General features: G+C 50.2%; 1 protein-coding gene across 1 annotated transcript in view; it reads right to left on the bottom strand.

Moving 5' to 3' along the window:
* LOC126066847 (voltage-dependent R-type calcium channel subunit alpha-1E) overlaps nt 1–13762 on the bottom strand; it is a 360842-nt gene that overhangs the window by 63487 nt on the left and 283593 nt on the right. Inside the window, exons 19-25 of the mRNA XM_049868254.1 lie at nt 12066–12122; nt 10175–10825; nt 9222–9532; nt 6222–6381; nt 4923–5052; nt 4128–4187; nt 3263–3369 (exon numbers count right to left, since the gene is read on the bottom strand). Coding sequence (XP_049724211.1) covers nt 3263–3369; nt 4128–4187; nt 4923–5052; nt 6222–6381; nt 9222–9532; nt 10175–10825; nt 12066–12122 — 1476 coding nt within the window. The remainder of the gene's footprint in view (nt 1–3262; nt 3370–4127; nt 4188–4922; nt 5053–6221; nt 6382–9221; nt 9533–10174; nt 10826–12065; nt 12123–13762) is intronic.

Raw genomic sequence — 13762 nt, 5'->3', positions numbered from 1 at the left:
GTATGGGAACTGGAGAACACAGTTTGTGGTCCTTCGGTGTAAAATAATGATCAAACAGAAGAACCATCCCTCCCCCCCCACCTTTTTCAGAAAGAAAAAAGATCAAAGAGAAAAGTGTCACAGACCCAGTCACTCACCAGACTTTTCTTGAAAACTCAAAGAAGAAAAGGCACAGCTTGGGACATTTATAGCTGGCCAACACTCTACATCTCCATATGGCCCAGGAAGTGGGGTGTTGTGAGGGCAACAGAATGAGGGAGAGCAGTACCCAACCTCTGTTGAAACTTTGCCCACCTCACTATGGAGAGGTCGGGCTTAAGGGAGACTCGAGTGTTCTTATAAATGCTTTATAATGTAAAAGTGGACCGGGGAGAATGAGAAAGTCACAGAATGGTATCTTTCCATTTATTTTCTTATCCCCTGACATATCCATGCTTACAAAGTAAATCCCCTTCTCTCTCAAAAGTTAATAAAGTTCCCAAACAGAATTTGTCAGGTTTACATTATAAAGAATCCCTTTACTTGATGTACGTAGCTATAGAGAACAGAGGTTTCTCTTCAGCCACGACATAAATGACATATATGCTTATAGTAAACAAACATGATGGCAGGTGCATCACCTCCGTGCAGGTCTCTGCAGCAGAAGGGCTTGGTGGACAGAGTAGCTTTCCTTGAGAATTCAGCTAGAGGCCACTGCCTCCCCTTGGCTAGGGGCATTGGTTTGGGGGAAGTAGGCTGGGTTCTGAGAAGGCTTTGGCTGGCAGTGATGGAGGAGATACCAAATGACCTCTGATTTCTGGTGAGCCACATAAAGTTGCTACCATGGAAACCACATCAGTTGCTCAAACTGATTGATCAATAGCTTTCCCAGAAGCCCCAGTAGGGCACGGTTCAATTTCAGGAGAGAAAGAAACTAGGACAAGAGTAAGGTTATTTGAATGGTGGACATTCACGGGGGCAAATTACATTGGATGACTATGATAATGGTATCCACGAGGAGGAAGAGACTTGAAAAGCCTGCAGACAAACCGAAATCTGGCTTCCTTCTGGCCTGAGCCCCTGACCATGAGCCCTGAGGTGGGACACAGGCTCGGTGACTTCATTTTGTTCTCTGCTCCAGGCCAGGCCCTTGCTCTGCTGGCAGGTGAAGCTCTTGCTAACCCTGCCAACGTGGTCAGAGAGCTGAATTCTCTGGTGCCCTTAATGAGGAAAGGCAGAGAGCAGAGTTAGGAAGCACAGGTATATCAGCAAGAGAAAGCATTACCTAGACCTCAGCAAATGTGATGAAAACAGAGGAGGGGACAGTGTGAGCCTGTTCTGTGAGCAGGTGAAGGGGGAGAGGAAATGTGCAAGGTAAGCTCAGAAGGATGATAGTAAAACCAGAGTGGGTGAGAAGGATGAGCAGCTACCACCTACGTTTTGGAGGGAAATGAAGGAAAAGTTCAAGAAGAGACATCACTAAAAGCAAGTGATGGGTCATAATTCTCAATCCATCACATAAGCACGGACCCCAGAATCAGGGGATCTCTGGGCCCCCTGCACTGTACCTGGTCTGAGGACCAACAGAGAGGCTTCAGTTCCGGGGTGGAGCCACCAGCACCAAAGCCACCACTGCCACATTTCAACGGGCACAAAGAGAGAACAAGACAGATGACGACCCTACAGCACATCGACCTTCTCTGGATCTGAGGAGAGACAGCTTGACTGTGACCATGGGGCAGGCCCACAGAGACCTCCTTTAGAATGCACCTCCTCCCCACACCAGCACCAACACACCTGCTGTCTTACCAGCACGCAGGCACAGGAGGTGTGGGCTATGTGTGAGTGTGTATGTGTGTTTAAAATAAGCAAATCTTGGAAACCAGCCTGGGTTGGTCTTCTACCATTTGCATACATTATGCATCAGTATGTACTTTACTCCTATATTCAGACTTCATGATACGATGGGAGAATTGAAGAATAAGGAAAGAAATTAACTTTTATTGATCACTCAGTACCAGGCCCTGCGCTAAGCACTTTTCACACACTTTTTGTCCCCATTTTAGAGATGAAGAAACTGAGGCTAACAGAGTTAACTTGCTCAAATATACAGAGCTTGATGACATGTTCCTTCTTAACTCTCATCCAATCTCCTTTTCACCATCGCAATGAACAAGGGATGAATGTTGACAGTGCTTGGGGAGAAGGTAGGGTGGGATGATCTCTTTCTGACTACTTGGGAAGGGCAACCTATGGAGATATTTTGTTCTTTTCCTTTTTGAGTTGCCATCGATGGCAGCAGCTCCCAAATGCTTTCCTTCTGCCCCATCACAGAGAACCCTGCTAGAAGACATGTCCCCCACTTGTACTCAGAGAGGCTGGTGGAATCAGTCTTTCAGGAATTCTACTGTGCGACCTGGGAGAGGGCGAGCAAGGCTTCTCTGGCAGTGGAACAAGGTACAGACAAAACCTAAAAGGCTGCCATTCATCCTGTTGGGTGACACTCTTCACACCTGGCCAGGAAAATGGCAGAGGCAGCATCCTTAGCTCTCAACTACAGCATGGAGGGCTAGGAGAGCCTCTTCTTGGGTTGGGTTCCACAGGAAATATCAGAACATGGTTGAAAACATGCTATAACTAGATCCATGTTTGAAAAAAAAATTCTCCAAATATAAGGAACATGGTTTAGTGGTCTGAACAGTTTAAGACTGTTTTCCTAAGTGTGTTATCAAGGAAGGTTGGGAAAGTACTTTCTTTTGGAGATAAAAATATCAGTATGGTTCTTAGGCCCCTGAAATGGCTCTGGGGTGCCTCCATTCATGGGTTGAGAATTCCTCTATGCCCTGGATTCTGTAATCTCCAGTTTTACACATCTTCTATACCTTTCTTTCTTCCAAGCTGGTCTTTTGTTTGACAGAATCAAGAAATGGAAGGATCACCCAGCTGTTGTCCCTGAAACCATCTCTGAGCCTATGGAGGTACTGCCCCATGTGGTGAGTGTCTGTCTATGCTTACTCATCTCCAACAAAGGGAATCCTGGCCTTTGACTTCTCCCTAGTGACTCTCCCTGTTCCTCCTTCCCCTGTTCTACCCTTTAGGGCACATGGGCTGAAGCTATAAGACTCTTCTGAGCATAACCTGAAAACATGTCTCCAGGGTAGCATTCTTTGGTACGACTCTGAGTGCATTCTTTCTCAGGCTGGCCCTGGAGAAGGCCTCAGATCAGCCAGAGTCTTCAGAAAGAGGGGAAGGAAGGGATCAGAACAGGAAAATAATCACTTACGCCAAAGCAAAGGCAACCAATGCTCCAACCACCACCACAAAGTCCAGGATGTTCCACAGGTCTCGGAAGTAGGATCCATCCTGCAGGATCAAACCCTGGTCTATCATCTGGAAAGAAAGATGTGAACAGCCACAGATGAGCTTAGGAAGTGCAGACAGTGGTCGTCCTGTGCTCTGGGTTCATCATGCCAATCTCTCAACTGCTATTGTCTCTACTACCCTATACTGGGGCCTGAAGACGGGGGGGGGGGGGGATAGTCAAACAGGCTGTCTCCAGGTAACTGTGAGGCCCAGGGTTCAATTACACTCCTTGGCTATCACAGGACCCTGCTACATTCCCTCATTCATCTGTAGCTTATAGCACCAAGCATCCTTCATATGTACGGATGGGTAAAATCCCAATGCTTATGCACTGGGAACAAGAGAGAAATGTGGGGTGTTAGAATGGTGGGGAATGCACTTGAGGGGAGTGAGTATGGTTGGGGCTAAACAGAATTCTAGAAGACTCATCTCTACCTAGCCCCTTGCCTTGGTACTCTCCCAGGCTCAAATCTGGAAGCACACTGGGAAGGAGAACGTAGTTCCCAAGCCTGTCTGCACTTCCCACTGCTTCCTGGGAGTAGGCTTGGCTCTTATTGAGGCCATATCCACAGGTCTGCACCAGTCTAAACATATCCACCCAGTCATGCGCTGCCAAAATACAGTTCGGCAGGATTCTGAGGCTAGAGAAGGGGGTCAACAGAGGTCCTAGTGAGGTTCTGTCATTGGCCGGTAGGTGGCAGTACTGGGGAAGGTCCCTATACTAGAGGAGAAGACAGGTGACCCATCCAAACCCAGGAGCACCCGTTTTCCCTAGAGGCTTTTACCTTTATGACCATCTCAAAGGTGAACACACCAGTGAATACATAGTCAAAATACCTCAGGACCTGTAAGATATGACGGAGAAAAAGAGGACCATGTGTGGCCACCCACCTACACACAACCCTACCTGCCCACAGATACATGCAGTCCTACACTGCCATCCCAGGCCCACTCATTTCTACCCCAGAACAAAGGCTTGGAATTGTAACCCTTAGTTGGAGGGGAATGGATACAGGGAGGAAAGGGACGTGGATCCTCCTAGAGACATCTGACCCAGCAGCTGGTCCTTGGCCCTTCCCTCTCTTTGCTCAGAATTAAACTCCTTGGATCTAAATTGCTTCACAAATCTCTCCTTCCGCTTCTGGCTCAGTACCTGGAATGCTTGTGAGTTCCTATCCTCCACATTTCCCTTATGTCTCCTGAGAGATACCTTTGGGACCTCCAGGAGAGGTCCCAACTCCCAACTTCACCCATGGCTCTGTGTGAAACCCCACATCCAAGCCCACGGAAGGCTCTGGGGGTGAGGCCCACTGGTGAAGCATAAAGACCCCACATCCAAGCCCACAGAAGGCTCTGGGGGTGAGGCCCGCTGCTGAAGCATAAAGGCCTGCAGTATGGTTGGCGGGGTAGGGTGCTGGCCCAGGAATGATTCATACTTCTCCCTAAGGAACACTTACTCCTCAGGATCAACCTTCTCTTCCCACCCATCCCAGTTCCCCTCTAATGCTGCGATGGGGAGTGCTGGGGCAGGATGGGTACCAAGGCACTATGGAGGCTGGTAAATGACCCTGTGCACCCACTTTGTTGCGCTCGGAGTTGGTCAGGACAGGGTCCTCAGCTGCCAGGGCAATGCTGCTAGCTGCAATCACCAGGAGGATGCACATCTCAAAGTAGCGCAGGTTCACGATGTAGTGGCAGGCCCTCCGGATCCTGCAGGACGGTGGAGCCCTGCTGAGCTGTCCCCGCTTCCCTCCCATCCCCATCCCTTACTCCCCTCCACCCTACACACACAGCAGCCTCCTCCAGACTGCCAGGCCCTCGCCAGAGGAAGCCACCAGGGAGAGCAATTTAATTTCTCAGGCACCACCCTTGATTTAAAGCCCCAGTGGGGGAAGGTAATCGAATTGGTTAGAGGCTGCAGTACACAAGCCAAGATGCATTAGCTGTAAGCATGTATGAGCCACGGGAGCAGCCAGCATCAGACGAGACAAACTCCTCAGGGTGGCTACATGTGGAGCCCCTCGCCATATCTCAATGCCTGCCCCCTCCCCCCACAGTAAGGGAGCTAGGACATAGCAAGGAAATTATAAAGAGCCAACAAACATATGAACATAGACGTTGATTCTATGATTCCTGATGAAAGCAGCAACAGGTTTTCATGAGCCCCGAATAGTCTGATTCAAGTAACTATATTCTATGGACTACATTCTAGCTATGGATGGCTGGATATACCTGAAACTGGGTACCTTTCTTCCCAGATCCTTGCCTGAACCATGTTTACGTGGCCACTGAAAGCCTTTGTCTTCCTGGCCCCAGAAGCTGATCTATGTGCATATCTTGCTCATTTCAAGGGCAGAAGGCAGCTTCTGTTCACAATTCTATCTTTCCTGATTCTAATCTTCCAGACTCTTCTCTGCCACCCCTACCTCTGCTCTGAGGAATTTCCCCATTTCAAAATCCACGTATAGGGCAGTGGGACCAGTAGTCTTAAACTGCAATGGGTGATCTGGTCACTCTAGGCTCCGCATTCCTGGCTTTGTCCACATCCGGAATATTTGGTGACACATTCTCCAGGAGGCTTTCTTCCTCCTCCCATCTCACTCACTGACCAAAGGACAAATGGCGGGCCCTTTTCTCATGGCACTCCTCACGCTTTCCTGCTTTAAGTTACTCTTGAGACAGAACTCTGAGCCTATTTAATTCAATGACCCACCTCACCTAGTGGGCATTCTGAATGCTTCAGGTATCTGGTCACACTTGACTTGGAAGGCTGAGGAAGACGACTAGGCCCTTGGTCCTTCTTCCCATCACCTTATCCTGGCTTAGCACCTGGCTGTTTTCCCCGACACCAAAGCGGGAGGGAAGGGAAGGTGTCTTACGGGTTGGTGGTGCTGAAGATGAACATGGAGCTATGGGGCACCATGGCTTTGCCTGTCTCACGCTTCTCCTTCTTTTGCTTCTTCTTCTCTACCTCCTCTTCATCCTCTTTGATTTCTGCTTCCTTCAGGGGACTGGCTTCTCCATCAGTCTTGTTACTAACTGCAAGAGGAACATGTTGAAATCTTCAGAAACCTTGCTACAAGTGAGAATGATAGCCTTCATTTTCAAGTGGGGATGGGGGTAGAGAGGAGGGAAAAAGGCTACAGGAATGAGCCTAGCAAGGTACCTTGCAAATATGGGGGTAAATATTCATTAGATACCATTGAATTAAGCCTTTCCTCTTTTCCTGACCATCGCCTTAATTTTATGTGTATAGCCTTTTCTGCTATATAAATAATATGAATGGTCCCCTTTTTCTGGTTCTGTCACACAGTTTACAAAGTTGAGAGTTTATACTGGATTCTTTGTATATATTCATTTATCGAATTTTTACATTGACTCCTAGTGACATGTATCATTGTTCCCATTACATACATGGGAAAACCGAAGTTCAGAGAATTCAAATACCTTTATGGAAGTAAAGTATGGGTTCCTGATTAGACATCCCATATCCTGAAATCACACTGCAATGGAAGATTTCAAGAAACCATTACTCTGCTTGCAGCTGCCTTTCTGGCTGTGCTTTTTTCAGCCATAATTAATACAGAATGAGAATGCAATATTCATGTGAGTATGGGTCCATGTACTGCATTCCAGGAACAGGGAGGATGAAGAAGCCAGAGCCTGAGTGGGTATCTAGGGCTGCTGCTCTGTTTCCAGATGCAAGGCACAGTGTTGGTTAAGTTGGCAGGAGGTTGAGGCTACCAGGAAGGGGAAGCGATCAAGTTACCCTCTCCCACTGCTCTCTGTTCACTGAATGACTCTACCTTGAAACCTTGTACAATAAAACCTGTGAAAGCTGGAACCTATGTAAAATTGAAACCTGTCAGAGAAGGAAAACTCAAATATTTTCCACTGATAGAGTGATGGAAAAGTGTTAAAACTGCACCCTGTCAAAGGTGGAAAACTTGCGAGACCCTGAAAAACAAGGCAATCCCGTGGAGCTCCAGCTCTCACGGGTTTTACTATATAAGTAAACCTCTGTGGCCAGGCCCTTCTGAAAGGTAAGTCATAGGAAGTATCCATGCTCTTAGCTATGACCAAGGCCTTAGATGAGCCCCAGAATGAGAACAGAGGGAAGACCAAGCTTTCTTAAACTTGGTTAACATAAAAGAAGGTTGAAAACATATCTTCTTTATTAGTTAGAATATAAAGTCAAGCAGAGACCAAAAGAGCTTCTGGGTCAGAGATGGGGTGTGGGATGAGAGCTGGGATGTGATGTAGGGTGAGAGCAGGGATGGGGTGTGGGGCGAGAGCAGGGATGGGGTGTGGGGCGAGAGCAGGGATGGGGGTGGAGTGAGAGCAGAAAGAGGGTATGGGATGACAGCAGGGAGAAGGTGTGGGATGAGAGCTGGGATGGGATGTGGGATGACAGCAGGGATGGGGTGTGGGGTGAGAGCAGGGATGGGGTGTGGGGTGATAGCAGGGATGGGGTGTGGGGTAACAGCAAGGATGGGGTGTGGGGTGAGAGCAGCGATGGAGTGTGGGGTGAGAGCATGGATGGGGTGTGGAGTGACAGCAGGGACAGGATGCGGGGTGACAGCAGGGATGTGGTATGGGGTGACAGCAAGGATGGGGTGTGGGATAGGTGCAGGGATGGGGTATGGAGTGACAGCAGGGATGGGGTGTGGGGTGAGAGCAGGGACGGGTTATGGGGTTAGTGCAAAGATGGGTGTGGGGTGACAGGGATGGGGTGTGGGGTGACAGCAGGGATGGGGTATGGGGTAACAGCAAGGACAGGGTATGGGGTAGGTGCAGGGATGAGGTGTGGGGTGACAGCAGGGATGGGGTGTGGGGTGATAGCAAGGATTGGGTGTGGGGTGACAGCAGGGATGGGGTGTGGGGTGAGTGCAGGGATGGGGTGTTTGGGGTGAGTGCAGGGATGGGTTATGGGGTTGGTGCAGAGATAGCTGGGGGTGAGAGCAGGGATGGGGAGCCCGGTTGGTGTGAGGTTAGTGCAGAAACGGGGTGGTGGGTTAAGTTCTTCTCTTTTGTGCTTCCCTTCAAGGTCTCTTAGATTGACATCTGTTGCCTGAGGGGACTGTGATTGACAGAATGTGTGACTAAAAGCTCCTGGGAGAGAAGAGTTGATAAGAGTAATAGAATAGAAAATGTTGGTACAGGGAAAGACCTCAGGGATCATCTAGTTCAGTGCTCTCACTTTACAGATGACAAACTGAGGCCTCAAGAGACTCAGAGGGTTTTCAAGGCCACTCGCTAGGCAGAAACAGGCACAGAACCCTCTGCCACCTTCACTCCAGACTCTTGCCACTACATAGATGTTCCCTAACCTGCCCAGAGCATCTCAGGGGTCCTGGAGAACACCATCAAATATTCATACACTGAATTGGAACAGCTGAATATATACCAAAAAACAAAACCAAACCCGTTGCCATAGAGTCGATAGTGGCTCATAGCGACTCTACAGGAACAGAGCAGGACTGCCCCACGGGGTTTCCCAGGAGTGCCTGGTGGATTCGAACTGCCAACCTTTTGGTTAGCAGCCAAGCTCTTAATCACTGCACCAGCTGGGCTCCAGCTGAATATACAGTAGGTACGAAATCAGATGTGATCTCTGAAGATTTTAATGTGGTCGCAGGGGCCAAAGGTTTAAGGGAATTTTATGGGCAACCTTAAGACTAAGAAAATTCCAAATAATTTTTTTTTTTTTTCCTACAAGCTGGGAAAAAACTGCTGCCCTTTGATATTGGTTGATGAATAATTTAGTCCTGCTGGTAGGGATTCCCAGATGGCTCCACTGGAATGACTGCAAGGCCCTCATCCCCAACCCTGGCTGAGATGGGCAGTGTGGGTGTGGGGGACGGGGGCTGTGCTCTCACTGTGCACCACGGTGGAATCCACGAGGGGGCCCACGTCAGCGATGGCCACGGTGACACTGCTGCTCTCCGTGGCCTTGTCCGTGTTGGCCGTGATGCAGGAGAGGTCTGGCTCACTCTGGCTGATGGCCCGGCCCACATCTAGCTGCACATCCCCCAGCAGGGCTTGTTCACTGCTGCCCTCTGGCTCCTGCTCTGTCAGTGCCCCCTCCTTCCTCACTTCCAGCTCTGGATGGGGCGGGACCAGAGGTGTGTTTGCCTCATCAATGGCTCCTGCCAGGCCGGAGCCTCTGGGTACCATTAGGCTGTTGGTCCTGTAAAGAGAGAAGACAAAGCTGGTGCCCAGACCATAAGAAGCTGTTCCAAAATGGCTGATGTACCTGGGTGACACAAACAGATAAGCACTCAACTACTAGCTAAAAGGCTGGTGGTTTGAGCCCACCCAGAGGTACTTTGGAAGACAGGGCTAGTGATCTGCTTTTGAAAGGTCATGGATTTGAAAACCCTATGGAGAAGTTCTATTCTGTATACACGGGGTTACCATGAGTTGGAATTGATCTGATGGCAACTAGTAACAACCAACCGGGCAAGAGGCATAGGTGGGGCAGAGCCTGAGGAGCCCTGCTGGAGAATGGGTAGCATCCACTGGCTCCCACCAACCTCTCAATTCACCATCTACCCAGCCAGGCAGGGAGGAGCTAAGAACCATGGCAGTGTCCATCCATCCATCCATGACTCAATTCCAACATGAGATGCCCTAGAAGAACAGACCCTAGCTGTCAAGGGCCAAGCTCCTACTTCCTATTATATTTACACATACATTATAAAGTGCATGTTAGCATCATCTTCACTTCACAGAAAGGGAAACTGAGGTTCAGAAAGCTCATATTGAATAACTCCGAACACCAGTCTGTGCTATGTTTTTCTACTCCAGGGTACTCCTGGGAGTAATTTACCTCCTTAAATCCTGGACTCTCTCTTCTTGCATTGCTGGTTCCTTGGTCCCATGGCTGCCCCTGGGCTCCTGGTCTTTCTCCCCATCGGTGGGTACATCTTCATCCAGACTCCGCTCCTGGCTGACGGACCTGCTCCGAGAAGCTGAGGAGAGCTCCTTGCCTTCTGTCCTGACACGGCGGTGCCGACTGCGTCGCTGGCTCTGCCTGTGCCTGGCCCGGTCCTCGAAGGTCACCACAGTCTCTCCTCCCCCTGCCTCCTGCTGGGTGGGGTCACAGTTCCCATGACAGGGCCTGGCCAGCCACGGAGGCTCCCGTGTGCCCAGGGACAAGGGGCTCCTCTGGTTGTCCACGGCACCGGACCGGTCACCTCCGTCCCCCTTGAGGGACCCCCCACGGCTGATGCGCTCCTCCTCACACTTATCCAGACCCAGGCCCAGGCCCATGCCCTCAATGGGCCTCGATCTCCGATAGAGGCTGGGGTGGGCGTTGAGTGGGTTGAGGGGGCTGAGGGGATTGAGAGGGTTGAGGGGGTTCATTGGTGGGGCCTCCTCTTTGTTGAGGGCCTCCTGGCTGGACATCTGCATGTGCCTCCGCAGCTGGCTGGTGCGCTGTTCCCACACCGACATATGGTGCCGGCGCCTGCGCTCCCTCCTGCAAAGGGGAAAGGGCGAGGGCCATAGTCAGAACCCCAGAGCTGTGGGCTAGGAGGGCAGCACAGGGCCCAGGGCAGCCCTCAGCAGCCATGGAAAAATGGTGGGACGTGTGGTGGGGAGGGCAAATGGGAGAGCCCAGGACCTGCAGACAGGAAGCACAGAAAGATGTAGGGGCAGGGTAGGCCGCAGACGAGTGGGTCGTTGGGCCAGAGCCTTCCAGTCCTGGGGCTTTCCACTCTAATCCCTGCTCTGTAATAGCTGAGGGGCAGGCTGTGGATTGGGGGCTGGGGAGTGGGTACATCAACCCCAAGACTGAGTCCCCAAGGGCCAGGACAAGTTTTAGCCTGCTGCTAGGGCAGTCAGTATAAAGGCTTGGAGAAAAAAGTCAGTATAAAGGCTTACCAGCTCTTAATTCCCCTGCTCTTCTTTGCTTTCAGGGCATCAATCTTTGCCCACTCTGTGCCCACCAATGACCCTTAATTCAAGGTCCTGGCTTCTTCCTCCTCCTCTCCTCTGCCTTTCCATTCTCTTTCTGATTACAGCCTGTGAGAGTCAGGGCTGAGCAATGGCCATAAACCATCAAAGAGAGAGAGCGTGGCAAGTAGACTCAAGTTATAAGAGTCTTAACATCAAGAAAGTGCTGTGGGTGTTTCCATCAATGCTAATAAAAACCAGAAGACTGCATGTGCAGAGGCCATCAGCTCATACTAAAACCACAGGTGATTATTTCAACTCAGGGGCCTAGGTGAGTGTTCAGGTGGCAGCAGGGACACATGAGCGTGACACGTACAGAAGGGCACACAGGTGTTGGCTCACATGGGAGGGGACAGGCACTACTCCTTGACTCACATATACCTGTGGGCACATACCTACAATCTGTTTAGGTTATACCCACACGCACTCTCACCAAGGCATACATAGAGCTGTACACAACTGCCTAGGTAAAAGACATACCCACCAACACTAATTACCAACGCCAACACATGCCCAGTCACAGGCTGAACAGAAGTGCAAATAACACACAGGTTCACATACTTTGGACACACACTGATGTAAGCCCAAGTGGAAAGGTGCAAAGGGGCATATCCACAAATCATGTGTACAGACACACACGCACACACCAAGGCACACGCTGATATGCACACCCAGTGCCACTTTGTCCAGGGCAAGGACAAAGACACATGGTCCCCACGCCCACACATAACCACTCACAAACACGCAAGCCGGTACACACATACAGGTGACTGCTGCGTGGCTCCCACATCGACATGTGGTGTCTTCTCCTTCTGTCTCTTCTGGGAAAGAAAAACGAACAGGTTCAGTTTACCCCAACCTCTAGGCACCTCAAGCCCCACAGCCACCAGCAGATTTGCAGAGAGAGGCACCCAGTCCTCTGCACATCCATACATTGTCCACATGCCTGCTGGCCTTCCTTAGACTCCCAACCTTCAATTCTCCAAGGGAGTGACCTGTGAGTCCTTGCTCCGTGCAAATGCATGCATCTGGTTTGTAGAGCACACATGCAGAAACTCAAAGGAGATACTGTTTCACATAACCTATGGCCCCAGATGCTCAGATACCATGCTGCCGGCACTCCCACGTTCACCTGGATATCCATCAGAGGACTATTTTGGAAATCCTGTAAACTTTGATGAATGGATGCATTTCTCCCCACTCACTTCTAGGCTAGCACAGCATACTCACATGGGTGCAACTCCCCAACTCCTCACTCCCATAACAGCCCCTGTCTCAATCTCACAAAACATGCAGGTGAACACACGCTCTGCCATGCACACAACTGAGGACACTGTGGGAAGGAGAAAAGCAGCCCATGGTCACAGGCAGGGCCGCCCCTGCATGGGCCACCATTCCTGCACCTCATGACATGAATGGTGCCTCCTGCGTGTCTGCAATGCAATGGCCCTGCCAGAAGCCTTGAAGGTTAGGTCAGCTCATCTGGGTAAAGCACAGTATTAACCTTATTAGCTTTGCACAGAGAAAAAATTCTTCCACAGGCAGGCACTGTGTCCTTTCAAACATGACGTCAATGGAAGGTTAGAAAGGCAGTGGGTAGCACCTTTGAAGGCTAATAGGATGCTTGGACAAATGCACTGCTGAGTGGAGGGTCAAGGCTCAGGCGGAGGACATGCATCTGAAACACCCTCAGAGTGAGCCAGCCCCAGTTCCTGGGCTGATAGACCCAGCCTGGCCCAATGGGCCCTGCCTGAGCCTGGGAAGTTGGCAAATGCCACTCCTTCCTTGATAAAACTGGCACCTGTCAATGGAGAACATGCTAGGCAAACTAACCCAGCTCAAGTGCCACATCTCACATGTACAGAAGGGCCTCATACAAGGTGGAACTGAGAGAGGAGAGGGAGCTGGTCTGCACCCTCACACTGGGTATCTGGGAGAGGTAAAATGTACCCACGCAAGCACCGACTGATGTAGACTGCACTGTGGAGATGCCTTTGTGCTCCTAACGGAATGCATCCTTGAGCATAAGTGGCCAGCAATGCGATAATGCACAGGTAGGGGCAGGAGGGCATAGCCAAGACGCTTGGCAGCATATAGGGAATGGGAGCATCCACTCTAGATAGCCAGCATGCACACCCACTAGGAAAGTACATGACACCATCTGTTTGCAAGTTCTCAAATATTTAAATACCAATCCTACAGTGGCATGTGTCAAAAAAAAAACACAAAAAACCCCAAACCTGTTGCCATCGAGTCAATTCAGACTCATAGAAGCACATGTGGGAGAGTGTAATTACATGGAAGAGTTCTCATTCTCTATCTCTGTCTCTCTCTCTCTCTCTTTCACACACACACACAGCACTGGTCAGGCAAAAGACAGATACAGCCTCTAATTCTCTCACAAATCAGACACACCTTTCAATTCGCCTTCACCTCTCCATTCACATATGCAAAGATCCAA

The sequence above is a fragment of the Elephas maximus genome, chromosome 24, assembly GCF_024166365.1.
Source record: "Elephas maximus indicus isolate mEleMax1 chromosome 24, mEleMax1 primary haplotype, whole genome shotgun sequence".
Lineage (NCBI taxonomy): Eukaryota > Metazoa > Chordata > Mammalia > Proboscidea > Elephantidae > Elephas > Elephas maximus.
This window is presented reverse-complemented; position numbering and strand designations above follow the sequence as displayed.